This window comes from Cucumis melo, chromosome 7, assembly GCF_025177605.1.
Source record: "Cucumis melo cultivar AY chromosome 7, USDA_Cmelo_AY_1.0, whole genome shotgun sequence".
NCBI classification, from domain to species: Eukaryota; Viridiplantae; Streptophyta; class Magnoliopsida; order Cucurbitales; family Cucurbitaceae; genus Cucumis; species Cucumis melo.
This window is the reverse complement of record NC_066863.1, coordinates 25971009-25986250: the sequence shown is the minus strand read 5'-3', so window position 1 is coordinate 25986250 and position 15242 is coordinate 25971009. Positions and strand designations below refer to the sequence as shown.

General features: G+C 30.3%; 2 protein-coding genes across 4 annotated transcripts; one reads left to right on the top strand and one right to left on the bottom strand.

Moving 5' to 3' along the window:
* Window positions 1–4432: 4432 nt before the first annotated feature.
* LOC127150172 (uncharacterized) lies at window positions 4433–7103 on the bottom strand. Of its 3 annotated transcripts, XM_051087209.1 has the most exons (6): window positions 6874–7042; window positions 5871–5987; window positions 5526–5782; window positions 5220–5435; window positions 4953–5144; window positions 4433–4871 (listed from the first exon to the last, which is right to left on the bottom strand). In XM_051087209.1, exons 2-6 carry the CDS (start codon window positions 5980–5982, stop codon window positions 4524–4526), a joined length of 1125 nt encoding a protein of 374 aa, XP_050943166.1. In that variant the 5' UTR covers window positions 5983–5987; window positions 6874–7042; the 3' UTR covers window positions 4433–4523. The 3 variants fall into 3 exon arrangements, with proteins under 3 accessions (XP_050943166.1, XP_050943165.1, XP_050943164.1); XM_051087208.1 differs by having other exon boundaries at window positions 4433–4844; window positions 5220–5782; window positions 6874–7103; XM_051087207.1 differs by having other exon boundaries at window positions 5220–5782; window positions 6874–7052.
* Window positions 7104–8454: 1351 nt separating this feature from the next.
* On the top strand, window positions 8455–10374 carry LOC103494411 (uncharacterized). Its single transcript, XM_008455561.3, has one exon. It carries the CDS (start codon window positions 8884–8886, stop codon window positions 10123–10125), a length of 1242 nt encoding a protein of 413 aa, XP_008453783.2. The 5' UTR covers window positions 8455–8883; the 3' UTR covers window positions 10126–10374.
* The last annotated feature ends 4868 nt before the right edge of the window (window positions 10375–15242 follow it).

Below are 15242 nucleotides of genomic sequence, written 5' to 3'. Positions count from 1 at the left end.
AAAACTTATTATTATTATTATTATTATTATTATTATTATTATTATTTTCTTTTTTTCAATTTTAGAAACTTATAGAGTAAGCAAAATCAAATAATATACATATAAATGTGATCCCTCAACTTTTTTTACTTGCTCTATAGTTTGGGTTTAAAAATTAAAATTTGAGACATTTTATTTTTGTCTATAAAAATCCATGCTTTAAAAATTTTGACTAAACTTTTTATTTTGACTTCGACACGTGAAAATAGTCATATTTTTCTGGGAAGAAGGCCTCTAGGGCCAAAGTGTAAGAAATCTCATAGTACATGTTCTACTTTATGATTTAACCATATATGAAATAATCTAAATATATTATCAATGAAATAAATATATTATCTATGTGTAATATGCCCTCAATGAACATAATAATGAAAAGATACATATATATGTGTGTATTTATATATATGTGTATATGATAAAATATGTGGAGATTAAATCTATTAAAATCACTTTTAAAATACATGTTCAATTCACACCTATTTCAATATTATTATACTACTCACTTTTAAATTTTTCTTAAAATAGTAAATAGATTTTTTAACTAGAAAAGTTAGTGGAAATAATAGAATCGTTGAAAATTTTTACAAATGTATCAAAATATCATATCTATCTATGATAAATAATTATAGATTGCATAGACACTAGTAAAAATATATCATTATCTACCATTGATTAATTTAGAAATTTTACTATATTTTACAAACATTTTGATTCATTTTACCACATTTTCAAATAATCATTTTAATTAATATTTAATTCTCAATTTTTATAAGTTGAGTCCATCCATTTTATATATATATATATATATATATATATATATATATATATATATATATATATATATATATATATATACCATATTCTTTCTTTGATAATAAAATTGTTTTCATTTAAAATAAATTATAAATAATAATAAATAGTGGAATTATTTTAAATATAGTAACGAAGTTAAAACTATTTATAAATTATAGTAAAATTATCTTCGGGTTATATTTTGTAAATAGTTTTAAATTTTTACTATTTCATGATAATTTCTTCTTATTATTTTAGTTATTATATCTAAAGCAAAACCAAACATCGTAAACTATTTTTATACGTATCAAAATATAGTTGATCAACCCGTCCAAATGAACATGTTAAAATCAAAATGGTTAGAAATTATTTTAAAAGTTACAACAAATTGAAACAAGAGCTCCATAAATGGGTGCATGTGAAAAGAAGGGGACATTCTCACTTTGAAATTAAGTAGTATGACTAAAATAATATGGGTAGTTACTTTTTGTATATTAGTCATATGAGTATGAATTATAAATCATACATACAAACATGCACCTAATGATTATGAGAATAATTCACATGCCCCCCCCCCCCTCTTGGACCCACCACAATTTTAAATTTTAAAAAATTAATAATAATAATAATAATAAACATGTTTTTGTCTATGTGTTTCCATTAATCAATTTGGGACAAAATTTTTTAAGAGATTCTAATCCTATCTTCTACCTAAATTTTCATGTCTATTTAATTTTATAATTTTGGTCCCTCAATTTAAGTTTTTCTTTTAATTATTTTAACCTTTTTCATTAATTAAAAACAAAAACAAAGGAATTTCAATGTAATGACATTCTAATTAAAACCATTTTATATATGCAAAGTTTTGGAATCTAAAATAGGATATATTTAAGAATTTAGAGAGGAAAGCAAAGAGACATGTATGAATTATTATTATTATTATTATTATTATTATTATTATTATTATTATTATTAATGCAATTTTCTTATTTTGGAAATAAAATTTCTTGATTTGTATCCATTTCCCTATTGAATTTTCATAACAAAACTATTTTTAGTTCTCTTTTGAAAACAAAAACAAATAATTCAGAAAATATATGTTGTGGTTTTAGCCCTAATATTTATTCTTCTATATCCAATTTCATGCTTACATCAATCAATGAAATATAATAAAGGGGAACCCATTTTTGTATAGTGCAACCTCAAACTACTAATTACTAGTTGTATGCATATATATTTTTCTTTTGTCCATCACTAAAATTTTTATTTAGAATTACTTTTAAATTACTCAGATTTTTTTTTTTTAAGAATTAAGAAAAAAATTAAAATTAAAATAAACAAACAAAATCATAAACACGAAAGTTAATACGTAAAAGACTCTAAAACAAATAAAACTCACAAACAAAACATTTCACCACACAATTACAACACTCTTTTAAAGCATTATCGTTCACACAACTTAAATTCGTAAACCAAGTTCAGAGTGCTTCACATTTAGATAACTTGAACTCAAAGACATAAGCTCATTTTACTGTATTTAAAGTGATCATATGTGAATCACTCATCTAACCCTATATTTATTCTAAGAAGAATAGAAAAAAAATACTTTTGACATTTCTATCTCTAGTATAAGGTGTGTATAGGGATGTAGAACATTCGTATAAAAAGAGAAAACACGTACCAAAGTAGAATAACCTCTTTACAAAATATATTATATATAACTTTGGGGAAGCAACGTTATTTATGGAAGAAAAGTGAAAGTTCTAGGATGGTTACTTGCTAGGCCTAGGGTTTGGTTTAGTAGTGGGTAGATAAATAGTTAGATCTAATATAAACACAAAGTCCTTTCGCATAAATAAATTTAAAATTATATGCAAACAAAAACAAATGTTCTTTGTTTCTTTATGGGTTTGATTGTTGCAACAAACCAAAGATGTAGATGAACTGAAAATTAAATTAAACTCATCTTACCTATTTCAATTATAAAGTTTGACAGAATCTCCAAATCTTCCTATTTTCTTTTTTCATTTCCTTTTCCTTTTCTTTTCTTCCAAACACCTTCAAAAATTAGTGCCAAAATATCCTAAAATTAAAAAGAAAAAATAAAGTCTATCATCATCATTTTCCCTCAATTGCTCCATGACAGATTCTCCATTGTTTTATAATCATAACACTAGGTTTTCTTTTTTTTTTTTTTCTTTTACATTGTTTTGACTCGGTTAATGTCTTTTAATTAGGTAAAATTTAAGAGCGAATATTCGAGTTTTTAAGTGAGCTATATTCATATCGACAAACAAATTATAGGTAGATAACAAAACTAGTGACGTATTTATTGTATTAAATTACAATGAAAAGGAAAGTTGCTATAGGTGGGCTATCATTAACCTAATCTTGAAAAGAAAAGGAGGGGATAAAATTGTTTGGCATTTAATTGATTAATTAATTAATATTAAAATAGTATTTATATTTATATATAGATAGATAGATGAACAGTGAATTAATTTAATCTATGAGAGATAATATCTTTAGGAAGTTTGGTTTAAATTGAGATAGTGGAAGAAGAAGTAATAGTGACGAATGTTATAGTCATCATTTTAATAGCTTTATAGTATAGTAATCAACTACCATCTACCCTAATTTTCTTTTTATTTTAAAACAATATATATATATATATATATATAGTTTGCTATAGCCCACCTAATTAGTCTCTTTCATTTTAATTAATTATGCATATGCTCTTGTTCATGTTCATGTTTATTATTTTAGCCTTCTTTTATACTTATTTTTGTCCTTTTTTTTCTTTATAAAATCTTATGTTTTAGTTGTTCTTAAACTTTCTATTTTGGCATTTAAATTTATACATGTTTTTGTTTTTTTTTCTTTAATAATAATAAAAGTAACTTGCACATTAAGTGAAGATTCCTACTATTTTAAGTTATGTGTCTCGAACTTCGTACATCAATCTAAGTATATATATAGTTGGAGATAAGGTATTTGTTATATTTTCTAAAGTTAAATGTTAGATTCTTTTTCTATATTTATCGAACTAAAAGATGAATTTTTTTTATACTAAATTTATGTTTAGTGTAATAAAAAAAAAACAAAAGAAAAAGAAGAGAATAAACCTTTTCAGGAACTTACACTACAAGAAACGGGGGCACTCCCGACGCACAAATACGTCGGCGAAAATGCAAAGTACGTCGGAAAAGGATATCCCGACGTACAAAACGGCGTCGGGAAGCACGTCGGGAGAAATGCGTCGCGAGAGGCTTTCCCGACGCCGTACCAAAGCAGCGTCGGGAAAGGTTTTCCCGACGCCGGAATATGCGTCGGCATGACGGCGTCGGGAAAACCTTATTCCCGACGCCGTCTATGCCGACGCATATTCCGGCGTCGGGAAAACCTGTTTTCCGACGTTTTTTTTCCCGACGTAATGAACGTCGGGAAATATTTTTTTTATATATTTTTAAAAATATTTTATTTTTACTTTTTTCCTTATAATATTTTGCTCAAACATTCACAATGATGTTCGGATTGCTCAAAAAAATTTCGCGACGTTTTGGATTAAATTAAAATAAATTAATAAATATACAAACACAAATTAAAAAAATAGAATTAAAATTAATAATACGAATAAGTTGACTACAACAAAATATAGTTCTCAATATAGAAAAAACATAAACATAATGAAGCTAGGGATCATGTGGTGGTCCCTGTTGTGCACGAGTTAGGTCTTCAATCATCTTTTTCATAGCTTCCACTTGTGAAGCTAATGCTTGGTGATTTCTATCTTGTACTTCAATCCGTTCCAAAGCTTCATGAAGTTTAGCTTGTAATTCAATCTCTTTTTGTGTGGACTGCGAACAAGATGTCGACGAACTGCTTGCACTTGCCGTTCTGCGGGCCTTCGGCTTGGGTCCCCAACCAAGGCCTTTTGAGTAGCCTGGTCGTCTACCCAACACCTGATCGCATATCTCATCCTCAGAGAGTGGCTGACTACCCTCTGGGATAGGCTGGGATTGGAGTTCCAGCATTTGATTCTGCAACAAATTTAAAAATTATGTTAGGTAACGCGCAAAAATATATAATAAAAGTGGATAATTAATAAGGGTATAACTTACATGCGCATCCTCGGCGGCTTGCGACACGAATGTCCCAGCTCGAACGTGTGTTTCCCGGAACAATTCCACACGATCGACCGGCTGCCCTCTTCTTTCAGCGAGCTCATGTTGTCGTTGTAGAAACGACTTGGACCCGCTACTATGATTGTAAGGCTGCTTCTGTCTAGCAGCCTTGTTCGTCCGTGATTGCTCCTGCATTAAAATAATTATATTGTTTATTTCTTATACATATAAAAACTTGTTATCATAATTAATCATGACAAATACCTGGAATGCACGGCTGATATAATGGTCGCAGAGGAAGTGCCATTCCTCATCACGTCCAACCAATGCGTTTGGTGGGTTGGCACGAGCCTCCTCCGGGTCGCTGTACTTTTTGAAATGTGTATGACAGTCGGCCCGGAACTCTTTAAAGGTCGTGAGCATCTGATGCTCAACAAACCTGTTCATCGCTTGATCATTGAAATCAAGCACAAAGAATCGCTGCACATTACAAACATAACACATTAGATTGGCTAAAGTTAGATATGTTTCAAATGAAATCATATATAAATGTGTAGTGCATTTAATTACCTGGAGGTCGCCCTTGACGACCTCAATGTATTCTCTCCCAACGTCCGTCCACTTAAGACAGCGGACGGGAAATGTCTTTCGCACGCACACGCCTATCGCCTGGCTGAAGCGAACGGCGTGTGGAGAAATAGGCTTCTCCGCTCCAGGGACGATCGTCATCGGAATGCGCCCATTTATTGCAACGTGGCGCTCTAACTCCAAGAGTCGAGACTGCGCACGTCTCCTAGGAGTCGGAGTCGTTTGTTGAGAAGAAGACTCTGCTCAATAAATAGACAATAACATATAAAGTTAGAAAAAAAACATGAAATATTTGTAAGTTAAAATGAAGAAAATTCTTAGACTCACCCGTATTGTCGCCCACAGATGATGACCCTCCCGCGATGTTATTATCTAAATCGTCCTCAAACTGGAGGAACATATCGTCCGTCTCCATAAAATTTGATGGTCGATATGACATAATGGCTATGGACATAGAAAACAAACATTTTCAATTTAACTTAAACCTCCCTCTCCCCAGATAAGTAGTAATTCCATTTCATAATAATTACACGACCACTGTACACAAGATAATCTTCCCCATAGAATTTCTATCAGATCAAGACATCTCGGTATAGACTTAAGCATATTCAAAAATCTCATGCTAAAACTTTAACTTTCTTAAGTTAGCATGCTTATGAAAAAAGAAACTCTTGCATTAAGCAAGTCTCAAATCTAGCTTTGCTTTAAATTATCTCTTTGCTCTAATATTTTCAGAAACTTAGCATTCTAACACATTCTCATAAATCTCATGTTTTAAGAAATATGTTGAGTAGACCCATTAAAACCATCCGTATATAAGATTGAAGAATGTTAAACATTTTGTATAAACACAAAATTAAAAGTTTATTAGGTATTTCTCAAAGTTCAAACGACTAAGTAATTGGAGATCCTAAATCACAATCTCAAATTCAATAAACACCCCCCCCCCCCCCAATTCAATATAACCTCAAAAATCTCTACACATTCAAATTTTTTATCAATCTCAAATTCAATTTCAACTTCAATCTCAACGTCAATCTTAAATCCTAAAACCACTTCAAATTCAAATTCAACACTAAAACCTAAAACTAATTCAAAATCTATATCCTAAAACGATTTCAAAATCTAAATTCTAAAACTAATCCTAAAACTAATTAACTAAAGCAAACCTAAAACAAAAACAAAAAAGAACTTTAAACAATTTCAATAATACATACATTTTTTTAACTTTGAAACAAAAAGAAAAAAACAAAAAAACAAACAAACCCTAAACTAATTTTTATCAAAAAAAATCCTAAAAAAACTAAATAAATTTACATATTTCACTTACCTAAAGTGGCAGACGGCGACGAGGAACAACGGCGAGGCGGTCGGCGACGGACGGCGGCGGAACAAAAGGAAAGCACGGCCGGGCGACGTTCTTCTTCTTCTCCTTTCTTTTTCTCCTCTCCTCTCGGCTTCGGTTCTGTGAATACAGAACTGAAACGAATTTAAAGGGGATTTCCCGACGCAGTGACGTGGCGTCGGGAAATCCCTCAAAATGCGTCGGGAAAAGGGGAATTCCCGACGCTCATTAAACCCCTTTTCCCGACGTTTAACGCGGCGTCGGGAAAAACCCCTATTCCCGATGCCGCTCCCGACGCACTGTTCACGGCGTCGGGAAAAAACCCCTTTTCCCCGATTTACTTTTTGCCGACGCCTTCATGTTGCGTCGGGAAAAAAAGGGTTTTCCCCGACGCCGCTCCCGACGCACTATTCACGGCGTCGGGAAAAACCTCTTTTCCCGATGTATTTTTGCCGACGCCTTCATGGTGCGTCGGGAAAGGTGGTTTTCCCCGACGCATCTCCCGACGCGTTGTTGAGGGCGTCGGGAAAGCCCTTATTCCCGACGTTCTTTATGCCGACGTGCTTTTCGGCGTCGGGAATTCTCCATTTTCTTGTAGTGTTAACATAAAACATTTTAAAATGTATGGACAAAATAGAATAAAAGAATTTAAGAGAACTAGAATGATTTAAAACTTTAAAAATTAATGAATGGTGGACATGGATGAATGAAGTACATTTTAAATTCAACTTTTTGGTTCATATTTCCTTAATATTATTATCTTCCTAGCTAGCTCTCGTACCTTAATTCCTTTACAATCTCATACGAATCCAATTAACATGTCATGCCAACGTTAACTTTGTATTAAATAATCGTTTAGATGAGTTAAAAGTTAAAGAATCGGAGATGTAACTTAAAATAGATTATATTAATAGATTTAAATCTTTTTTTTTTGGACTAAATTATATTTTAAAATTTCAATTAGTATATTTTGGTGGAAATTAATATACTATTAATATGTAAAAAAAACATTGATGGTATAACCCCATGCTAAAATATAAAAAACACTTCCAAAGTAATTAAAAGAAAATAAAAAAACTAAAAGAAATCGAAATCGAAAGTAGTAGAACCAAATCCAACATTTTGCTTTCTTTCTTTGAAAGGTAATCTAATTGAAATGTTTTTATACACCTATTAACTCTAATGATGTAAATTAAATACTAAAACAAAGCAAAATATATATATATAGAGAGAGAGAGATCAAAAAAAAGAAATGAAAGTCGAAAATAAAAAAGGAATAAAAAAGAAATAGTGAAAGTTGAAGTTAAAAGTAGAGTGAAGGATTAAAATAAAAATATAAGGTTAAGGTATATTGTAAAATGGTGTTTTTATTTTTAACGTAGAGAATCAAAATTGGTATACTTATTAGATTGACCAAATTGGATCACTTATCTTCTCTCTCCCTTCACCTTACCCCACTCTCATCCTTTATTATCTTTTTCTCTTTTTTTTTTTTTTTTTTTTTTAATTATATATTTTTAATTTTCTTTAATTATTTTCATCCTCTCTCTTAAATCCATTGAAAAGCCTACAGCACCCTCTTTTTTTTAATTAATTTTTTCCCCTTCCTTTTTCCATTCTCTCTCTCCAAACACAGAAACCCTAATTCTCCACTTGTTTTTTATTTTTTTTCTATTTGCCATTAAAAACCAGAAGAAGAAGAAGAAGAAGAAGAAGACTTGACGATGAAATTTCTTTATTATTATATTTTTTTAAAAAATTCTTAATTAATCCCCCATATTTGTCAGTTGGGTTTCTTCTCTTTTTCTCTTTTTCCTCTATTTTCAAATCCCAAAAGCAAAAATAAAAATAAAACAAATTGTCCTTTTGTTTTTTAGATCATCACTGCCTTTATTACTCAACCGAGTTTATTTATTGCCTTTCTTCTTCACACCCTCTTCTTCAGTTATCGGTTTTTTCCCACCCTTTTTTTTTTCTTTTTTCTGTTTTCTCTCCATGGATTCTGGAAATAGTGGAAGTATGCAATCCTCTAGCGGCGGCGACGACGAGTTTGAGTCACCTTCCGACTCTATCTCCGCCTCCGCCGCCTTCACTTCTTTCCCTCAAAACTTCCATTCTCAATCCTCCGCCTCTGCCGCCGCCATCTTTGATCCTCTCTCCAATTTATTTGATCCTCGATCTTCACACCTTTCTAATCAAAACCCACTTCTCAATCTCGATATGCTTTGGTCCAGAACCGTCAGATCCGACCAAATACCCTCCGATCTCCATCCTCCACCTCCCAATTCTGCAACCACCGATCACAATTTATCCCCAATTTCTAATAATTACTCTGCCGTCCAGAATTACAATAACCATCCATCTGACGCTACTAATTCCTTCGCTCCTTCTGATCACACTGATTTGCAAAACATTCCTAATAATTGTGCCAGCGCCGGTGCCAGCGGTGGTGGCGGTGCAGTGAACACCGGTAGAAACTCGAAGAAGAGGCCGAGAGCTTCACGACGAGCTCCGACGACGGTTTTAACGACGGATACGACGAATTTTCGTGCTATGGTTCAGGAATTTACCGGAATTCCAGCTCCGCCGTTTACGGCTTCTTCATCTTCTTCTCCGTTTACGAGAAACGCCGGGGCGAGATTTGATCTGTTCGGTGGTGGTGGTGGTGGTGGCGGTAACAGAACATCATCTTCTACACATTTAGACGTTGTACCTAATTCCACACAACAGACTTACCTTCTCCGACCATTTCCACAAAAAGCGCCGTTTCTTTCTCCGTCGCCTTCGACTTTTCTCGCCGGCAGCAATTTGCAAAACCCAATTTTTGATATTCAAAACATGTTTCAATCCAACCCCAACAAATTGATTTCTTCGTCCAATGAACAGAATCTCAAAATGGGTATTTTCGAGGAGTTCGGTTTAACTACCCACGGTGGCCATGGCCTCTCACCGGCCGGTCAAGGCTTACCCAGAAGCAACGGCAACCACAACATCAACAACAACAACAACAACGGCCACCATCATACTCCGGCGAACTGGGTCATGGGGGGTGGCGTTGGAGAATCGAATCAACAAGGTATCAATTTAAGATCTAGTAACGGAAATCTGAACGGGAAATTGATCAGGTACACCGCCGGTGGTGGAAATTCGTCGGGATTCCTCGGCGATAAAGCAGTGGAGAATTTAAGAGCTAGAAATGAAGGTATGGTGGAACCATGGATTTGTTCTTCTGATTAGTTCAAAAAAAAAAAAAAAAAGAAGAAATCAAAGAAAATTGGAAGAAAGTGATGAAAAAGAAAAGAGAGAATTACAGTAGAGAGAGAGAAAGAGAAATAGAGAATCATCTTCGTTAATTAACAATCCGCCATTATCAAACATAATTGAAACACCTTCGTTTTCTTCCTAACTATATTTATTATTATCCTGTAAATAACAGAGATCTATTTTTAATTATTTCCTCATTAATTATTCATATAATTATTATCATTATTCAATCTTCATCATCATCATCATCATCATCATAATTCAATATAAATATATGAAAATAATTAGATTAGAGGGAGTGATTAGAGGCGGAATTTAGGGGGTGATTCCTCAGCCGCCATAATCTCTCTTCTTCACAATTTCATTATTATATTTTTCTCCTTAAACTTATTCATATTATTAGTTTTTTTTCTTATTTTTAATTTTTGTGCAATTTTCATCATTTGTGTTATCAACTTTTGTGGAAAAGATATGAAAACAATCACATGCCTTTTTTTTCTCTTTACTTTTCTTTGTCTTTTACTTCCTCCCATCATTTTTACATTAAATTAAATCTTTTAGTTTTTATAGGTTTAAAAGTTTTGATTTTTTTTGGTTCTTTGTTATTATTATACCTTTTGAATTCCTTTGGTAGCAACACCGATTACTCACAAGATGAACTAACATGTTAAAATGGCTAGAATTTACTACATTTTTCCTTTCTTTTTCCGAAGTAATAATTACTCTTATTGTTTATATATTAAATCAAATTATGACTCAAATTGAAAATTTGAAAATCAAACTACCTTTACATAATTGTAATGGATATGTTTGACAATGTTTCTTAAAGAATATAGCAATAGAGTCTAAGAAAAATGCTAAAAAGAATAGATAGGGCAAATGAAAAATAAGAAGAAAAAAAATTGCATGGTCTCATATTTGCTAATATCTAACATTTTTTTCTACCTAAAAATTTTGGTGATTAATTATCTAATTAAAATACTCAACAAAAGTTATCAAATGTGAAAGGATTAATGGCACTCAAATTAAGCTAATCCAACAAAAGTTATCAAATGTGAAAAGAATAATACAGATTAAACTTGATTTACTTATGGAATGCCATTCTCTCCTAAAAATGAATAGTTTTTCCATTTTGAAACTTCTTCATGAATAATAAGGTCTAGAAAAAAAAAACAAAAAAAGGAAAAAGAAAATAATAAAATAAAGAGGGTTTTTCTCTCACTTTTTTTTTTTTTTTTTTTTTTTGGGATTACATAGAAAGGGGTTTATTTTTCCTTGGGATTTTGAGTTATTGGGAATGGAAAAGGGACCCTCATGTCCATCTAAAATTCAAATGTTAAAAGAATGGAAGATGAGAAAATAGAAAAGGAAAAGAAAAAAAAAAAAGGTTAAAAAGTGAGGGTTTATGCAGGCAGTACTCTTCTCTCCTTTGACACTATTGCTATTATATTATCAAAATCAAAACTTTATTATTTCTTTGCATGAAATGGAGGGGGATACCCCAAAATAAATGCCTTTAATCTCTATCCTTTTTATGTATAAATATTATATATTATAATACTATTTGTTTTTATATTCATTGATTGATATATGATTATCTTTTTCACTTCAATCATACCCATCCTCTTCACCTTTCATATTAATTTTTAGAATCCTGAAAAAGAGGAATCATCACTTACAATTGCCCCTCTCTACTAGTGCCTCTCCTTTTCTTTTCTTTTTTTCCTTTTACCTAAAAATAAAAATAACATTTTTTGAAATCTTTTTATTGATAGTGAGTTTCCATAACTTTCAGTTTTGAAAGGCAAAATATATAACACACATGTTATTTGAGAGGTACTGTTGTTAATCATCTTCAGGGTTCTGTGTTTAGTAAAATCTCCCGTGTTTCCGTTTTAAAAGTTAGTCTAGTAGAACCTTCATCAACTTTCTTTTGACTCTATTATATGTTAAGTAAGTTTTAAAGGTTTCATTTTTATCTAATAAGTTTTGAACTTTTGATCTTGTTTAAATGATATTATTCAGCGTTCTTTAAAATTTACAAACTCGTTGAACACAGACAATAGGAAGTTGTTAATTTTCTCTTGATTTTTTAATTTTTTAAAAATTATGTTTGAAAGTGTTAAGAACCTATTAAACACCTCCCTTATTTTATTTTTATTTTTTAAAAAATTTATAGACGACTGCACGTATTCTCTATCAACTTATTCTTTTCATTTGAGGAAAGTCCAAAATGTGAAATCATGCATAATTAGGCTCCAAATAACCAACATCATATCATTTTTGAGAGACATGAAGACCATATATTGTTTTTGGAAGAGAAAAAGAGTACTCTTTAGGATAAAGAAAAATATCATTCAAAACTTAAAAAGAAAAACTTTGACCCTAAATTTGTCAAGTTATAGACAAGTGTTGCAATCCCAATAAGTTATTTTCAAACCATATATACTATACAAGTTTTGATTTTTTTTTTCTTTTAAAATTGCATACAATGATATTGCATATATGATAAATATAGGTCTGCAAAAGTTGATATCATTGAAATTCGGTGAATTTAATTTGCATAAAATTCATTTACATTTTTTGTTTTTTGGTTTGTGGTGAATGAACTGCAACATAGTCTGTATAGTCTAATATGATTATGTTTAAAGTTTAGGATAAAAACATATATATACAATTGGTAAAAATTGAAAATTTATAAACGTGAATACGAAGTCCTGTTAAGAATTGAGAAGTTAGATTTTGAATGAGGATGACTTGTAGAAAAGGAAGTAACCTTTTGATCAAAACTTTTTCTTTGAGAAATCCCAATCCTTCTTTTCTTTTGTTTTCTCATAAAAACTAATGGTAACATATAGACATGGGAATTGGGTAGAATGTGTGTGTGTAAGGTTTTCTTTTTACAAAATAATAATGGTGAGAGCAATGATGGTGTTTTCTTTTTCTTCTATAAACCCACAAACCCACAACACACACACACACACACAATACACAGACATACACATAAAGATAGAAAGAGAAAAGAAAAAAAAAAGATGATATAATGTCAAAGGCTGAAACAGTGAGTAGACAAACTGGCAAAGGCAAAGGCATAAAAAAGCCAAAGGCCAAGGGCATTCATTGGAATTATGTTTTTATTTTTTGAAAAAGAAAAAGAGAAAAACCCTCCAATTTTGAGCCTAAGTTTTTCAAAAGATACACAACTTTTGTTTGTCCCCACTTTAAATACAATGGCCTTGTTAAAGCCAAACCAAAGAAACAAGATGACAAAGTTTTGAGATTAACAAAGGGAGAAAGAAGAAAAACTTATCCCTTTGTGTTACATATACCATTTCCCTATAAAAATGAAAAAAATATATAGTATGTCTCAAATTATGGCCTTATAAATTAGATTCCCTAAACCCTACTCATAATATCTAATTCAAATTTTCTCACATGCATTCTCTAAATGCTCTCCAATCACCCATTTTTTCTTCTTTCTAACACCTACCTACCTCCTACTCAATTTCCTTTCCTCAATGTTGGTTGGTCCAAAAAATTCTATCAACTCAATTTAATTCGTACAATTTGAGTGAGATCGTTGTCCAAATAAATGAGATCTTAAGATTTATTTATAGAAGATAACATGGAATAATAAAATCAAAACAACCTCGAAACTTATTATATTAATTTTAGAAAATTGTGCTTCGTTTTATTTATAATTCAACTTATTATTAATTTTAGAAAAGTGTGCTTGTTTTATATATAATTCAATTATGTAAGTTCTTTCTTCTCATAATTTATTCTCCGACTTGTCCTACAAGAACTCGAACACAATTTTCATTATATAAATTGAAATTGAGTCGTTAATCTTTATTTAATATATAAAAATAAAATAAAATAAATTTTGGCTATTTTTAAATATGGCAAAGTAAGAAGACTTATAATTATAGCAAAATGTCATCATCTAACTATAATAATAGATTCTAAAGTATTCTTACATTGATAGTATATTACCGATAACTATGACATTTTTCTATATTTATAAATAATTTAAGTAATTTTTTTATTTAAAATAATTATCAAAGATTTTTTTGTATGAATTAATATATTTTACTTTTACTCTCAAGAAAAAAAACTAAACAAATAAGTTGTGTAAATATAATCAATCCCCTAAATTTCCGTTTGATTGATCCGTTCGCAGCTTCCCTTTTGGAAATCTAGAGAATTTTTTAGTGTATCCATATCCATAATCCTCATTAATCTTGTCTTTACTAAATGTATATTATTGATTATATTGTATGAAACAGTGTTGGCTTTAATTAATTTTCTCGCATTTAATTTTCATATAATTCAAACATTTGAGATTGTATATTATTGGGAAATTAATTATATGACATCCCAATTATAAGTTGCATTCATATATAGTAAAATAAGACACTGTCAAACAAAATAATAAAAGATAAAAAAATCATAATCCACTATTAGAAAAAAGAACGTAATTACAATCCAAACTTTATAAATAGCAAAGCACAAAAAAAAAAGTTAATAATATATAATAAGGTACCTTTTTAAATATTGCAAAAAATTGACGAAACATAATAAAATCTATCAAATTTTTTTCGCATGTTTTAATTTTTTTATTATATTTAATAAATAGGTTCAATTTCTTTCAATAATCTAATCGAATTTAGTCTTATTAAGAAAATTATTATATCTAGCATAAGTTACGTTCTTCATTTGATTGATAATAAATATGATATTAAAGATAAAAGAGGTAGAATATTTAAAATTATCTAAGTAATAAATAATAACTAAGGGTATGATCTTAAATAATAAAAAAACTAAAAAGTCATGAGTTCAATCTATGATGACAGTCTCTACCTAAGATTTAATATCATTTAAATTTTCTAGACCCCAAATGTTGTAGTGACCATCAAATGAGATTATGACGAAAGTTTAAAGACACTGGCGAATATAAAAAATATAAATATTTAAAATTATCATTTTTTTATTCTCTAATTAATATAAATTTATCATAACTCATTGTCCATAAGCTTTTGTCAAAGAAGGTCCTAACTGAGGCACCATAGTTAAACACAAAATTCTAA

Bases quoted from the DNA above. Each gene is read 5' to 3' on its own strand.
- LOC127150172 (XM_051087207.1), bottom strand. From the start codon at position 5,982: ATGTCATATCGACCATCAAATTTTATGGAGACGGACGATATGTTCCTC. The intron at 5,783-5,870 runs GTGAGTCTAAGA...TTTATTGAGCAG, and splicing joins ATCTGTGGGCGACAATACGG to AGTCTTCTTCTCAACAAACG. The intron at 5,145-5,219 runs GTATTTGTCATG...ATTTTAATGCAG, and splicing joins ATATCAGCCGTGCATTCCAG to GAGCAATCACGGACGAACAA.
- LOC103494411 (XM_008455561.3), top strand. From the start codon at position 8,884: ATGGATTCTGGAAATAGTGGAAGTATGCAATCCTCTAGCGGCGGCGAC.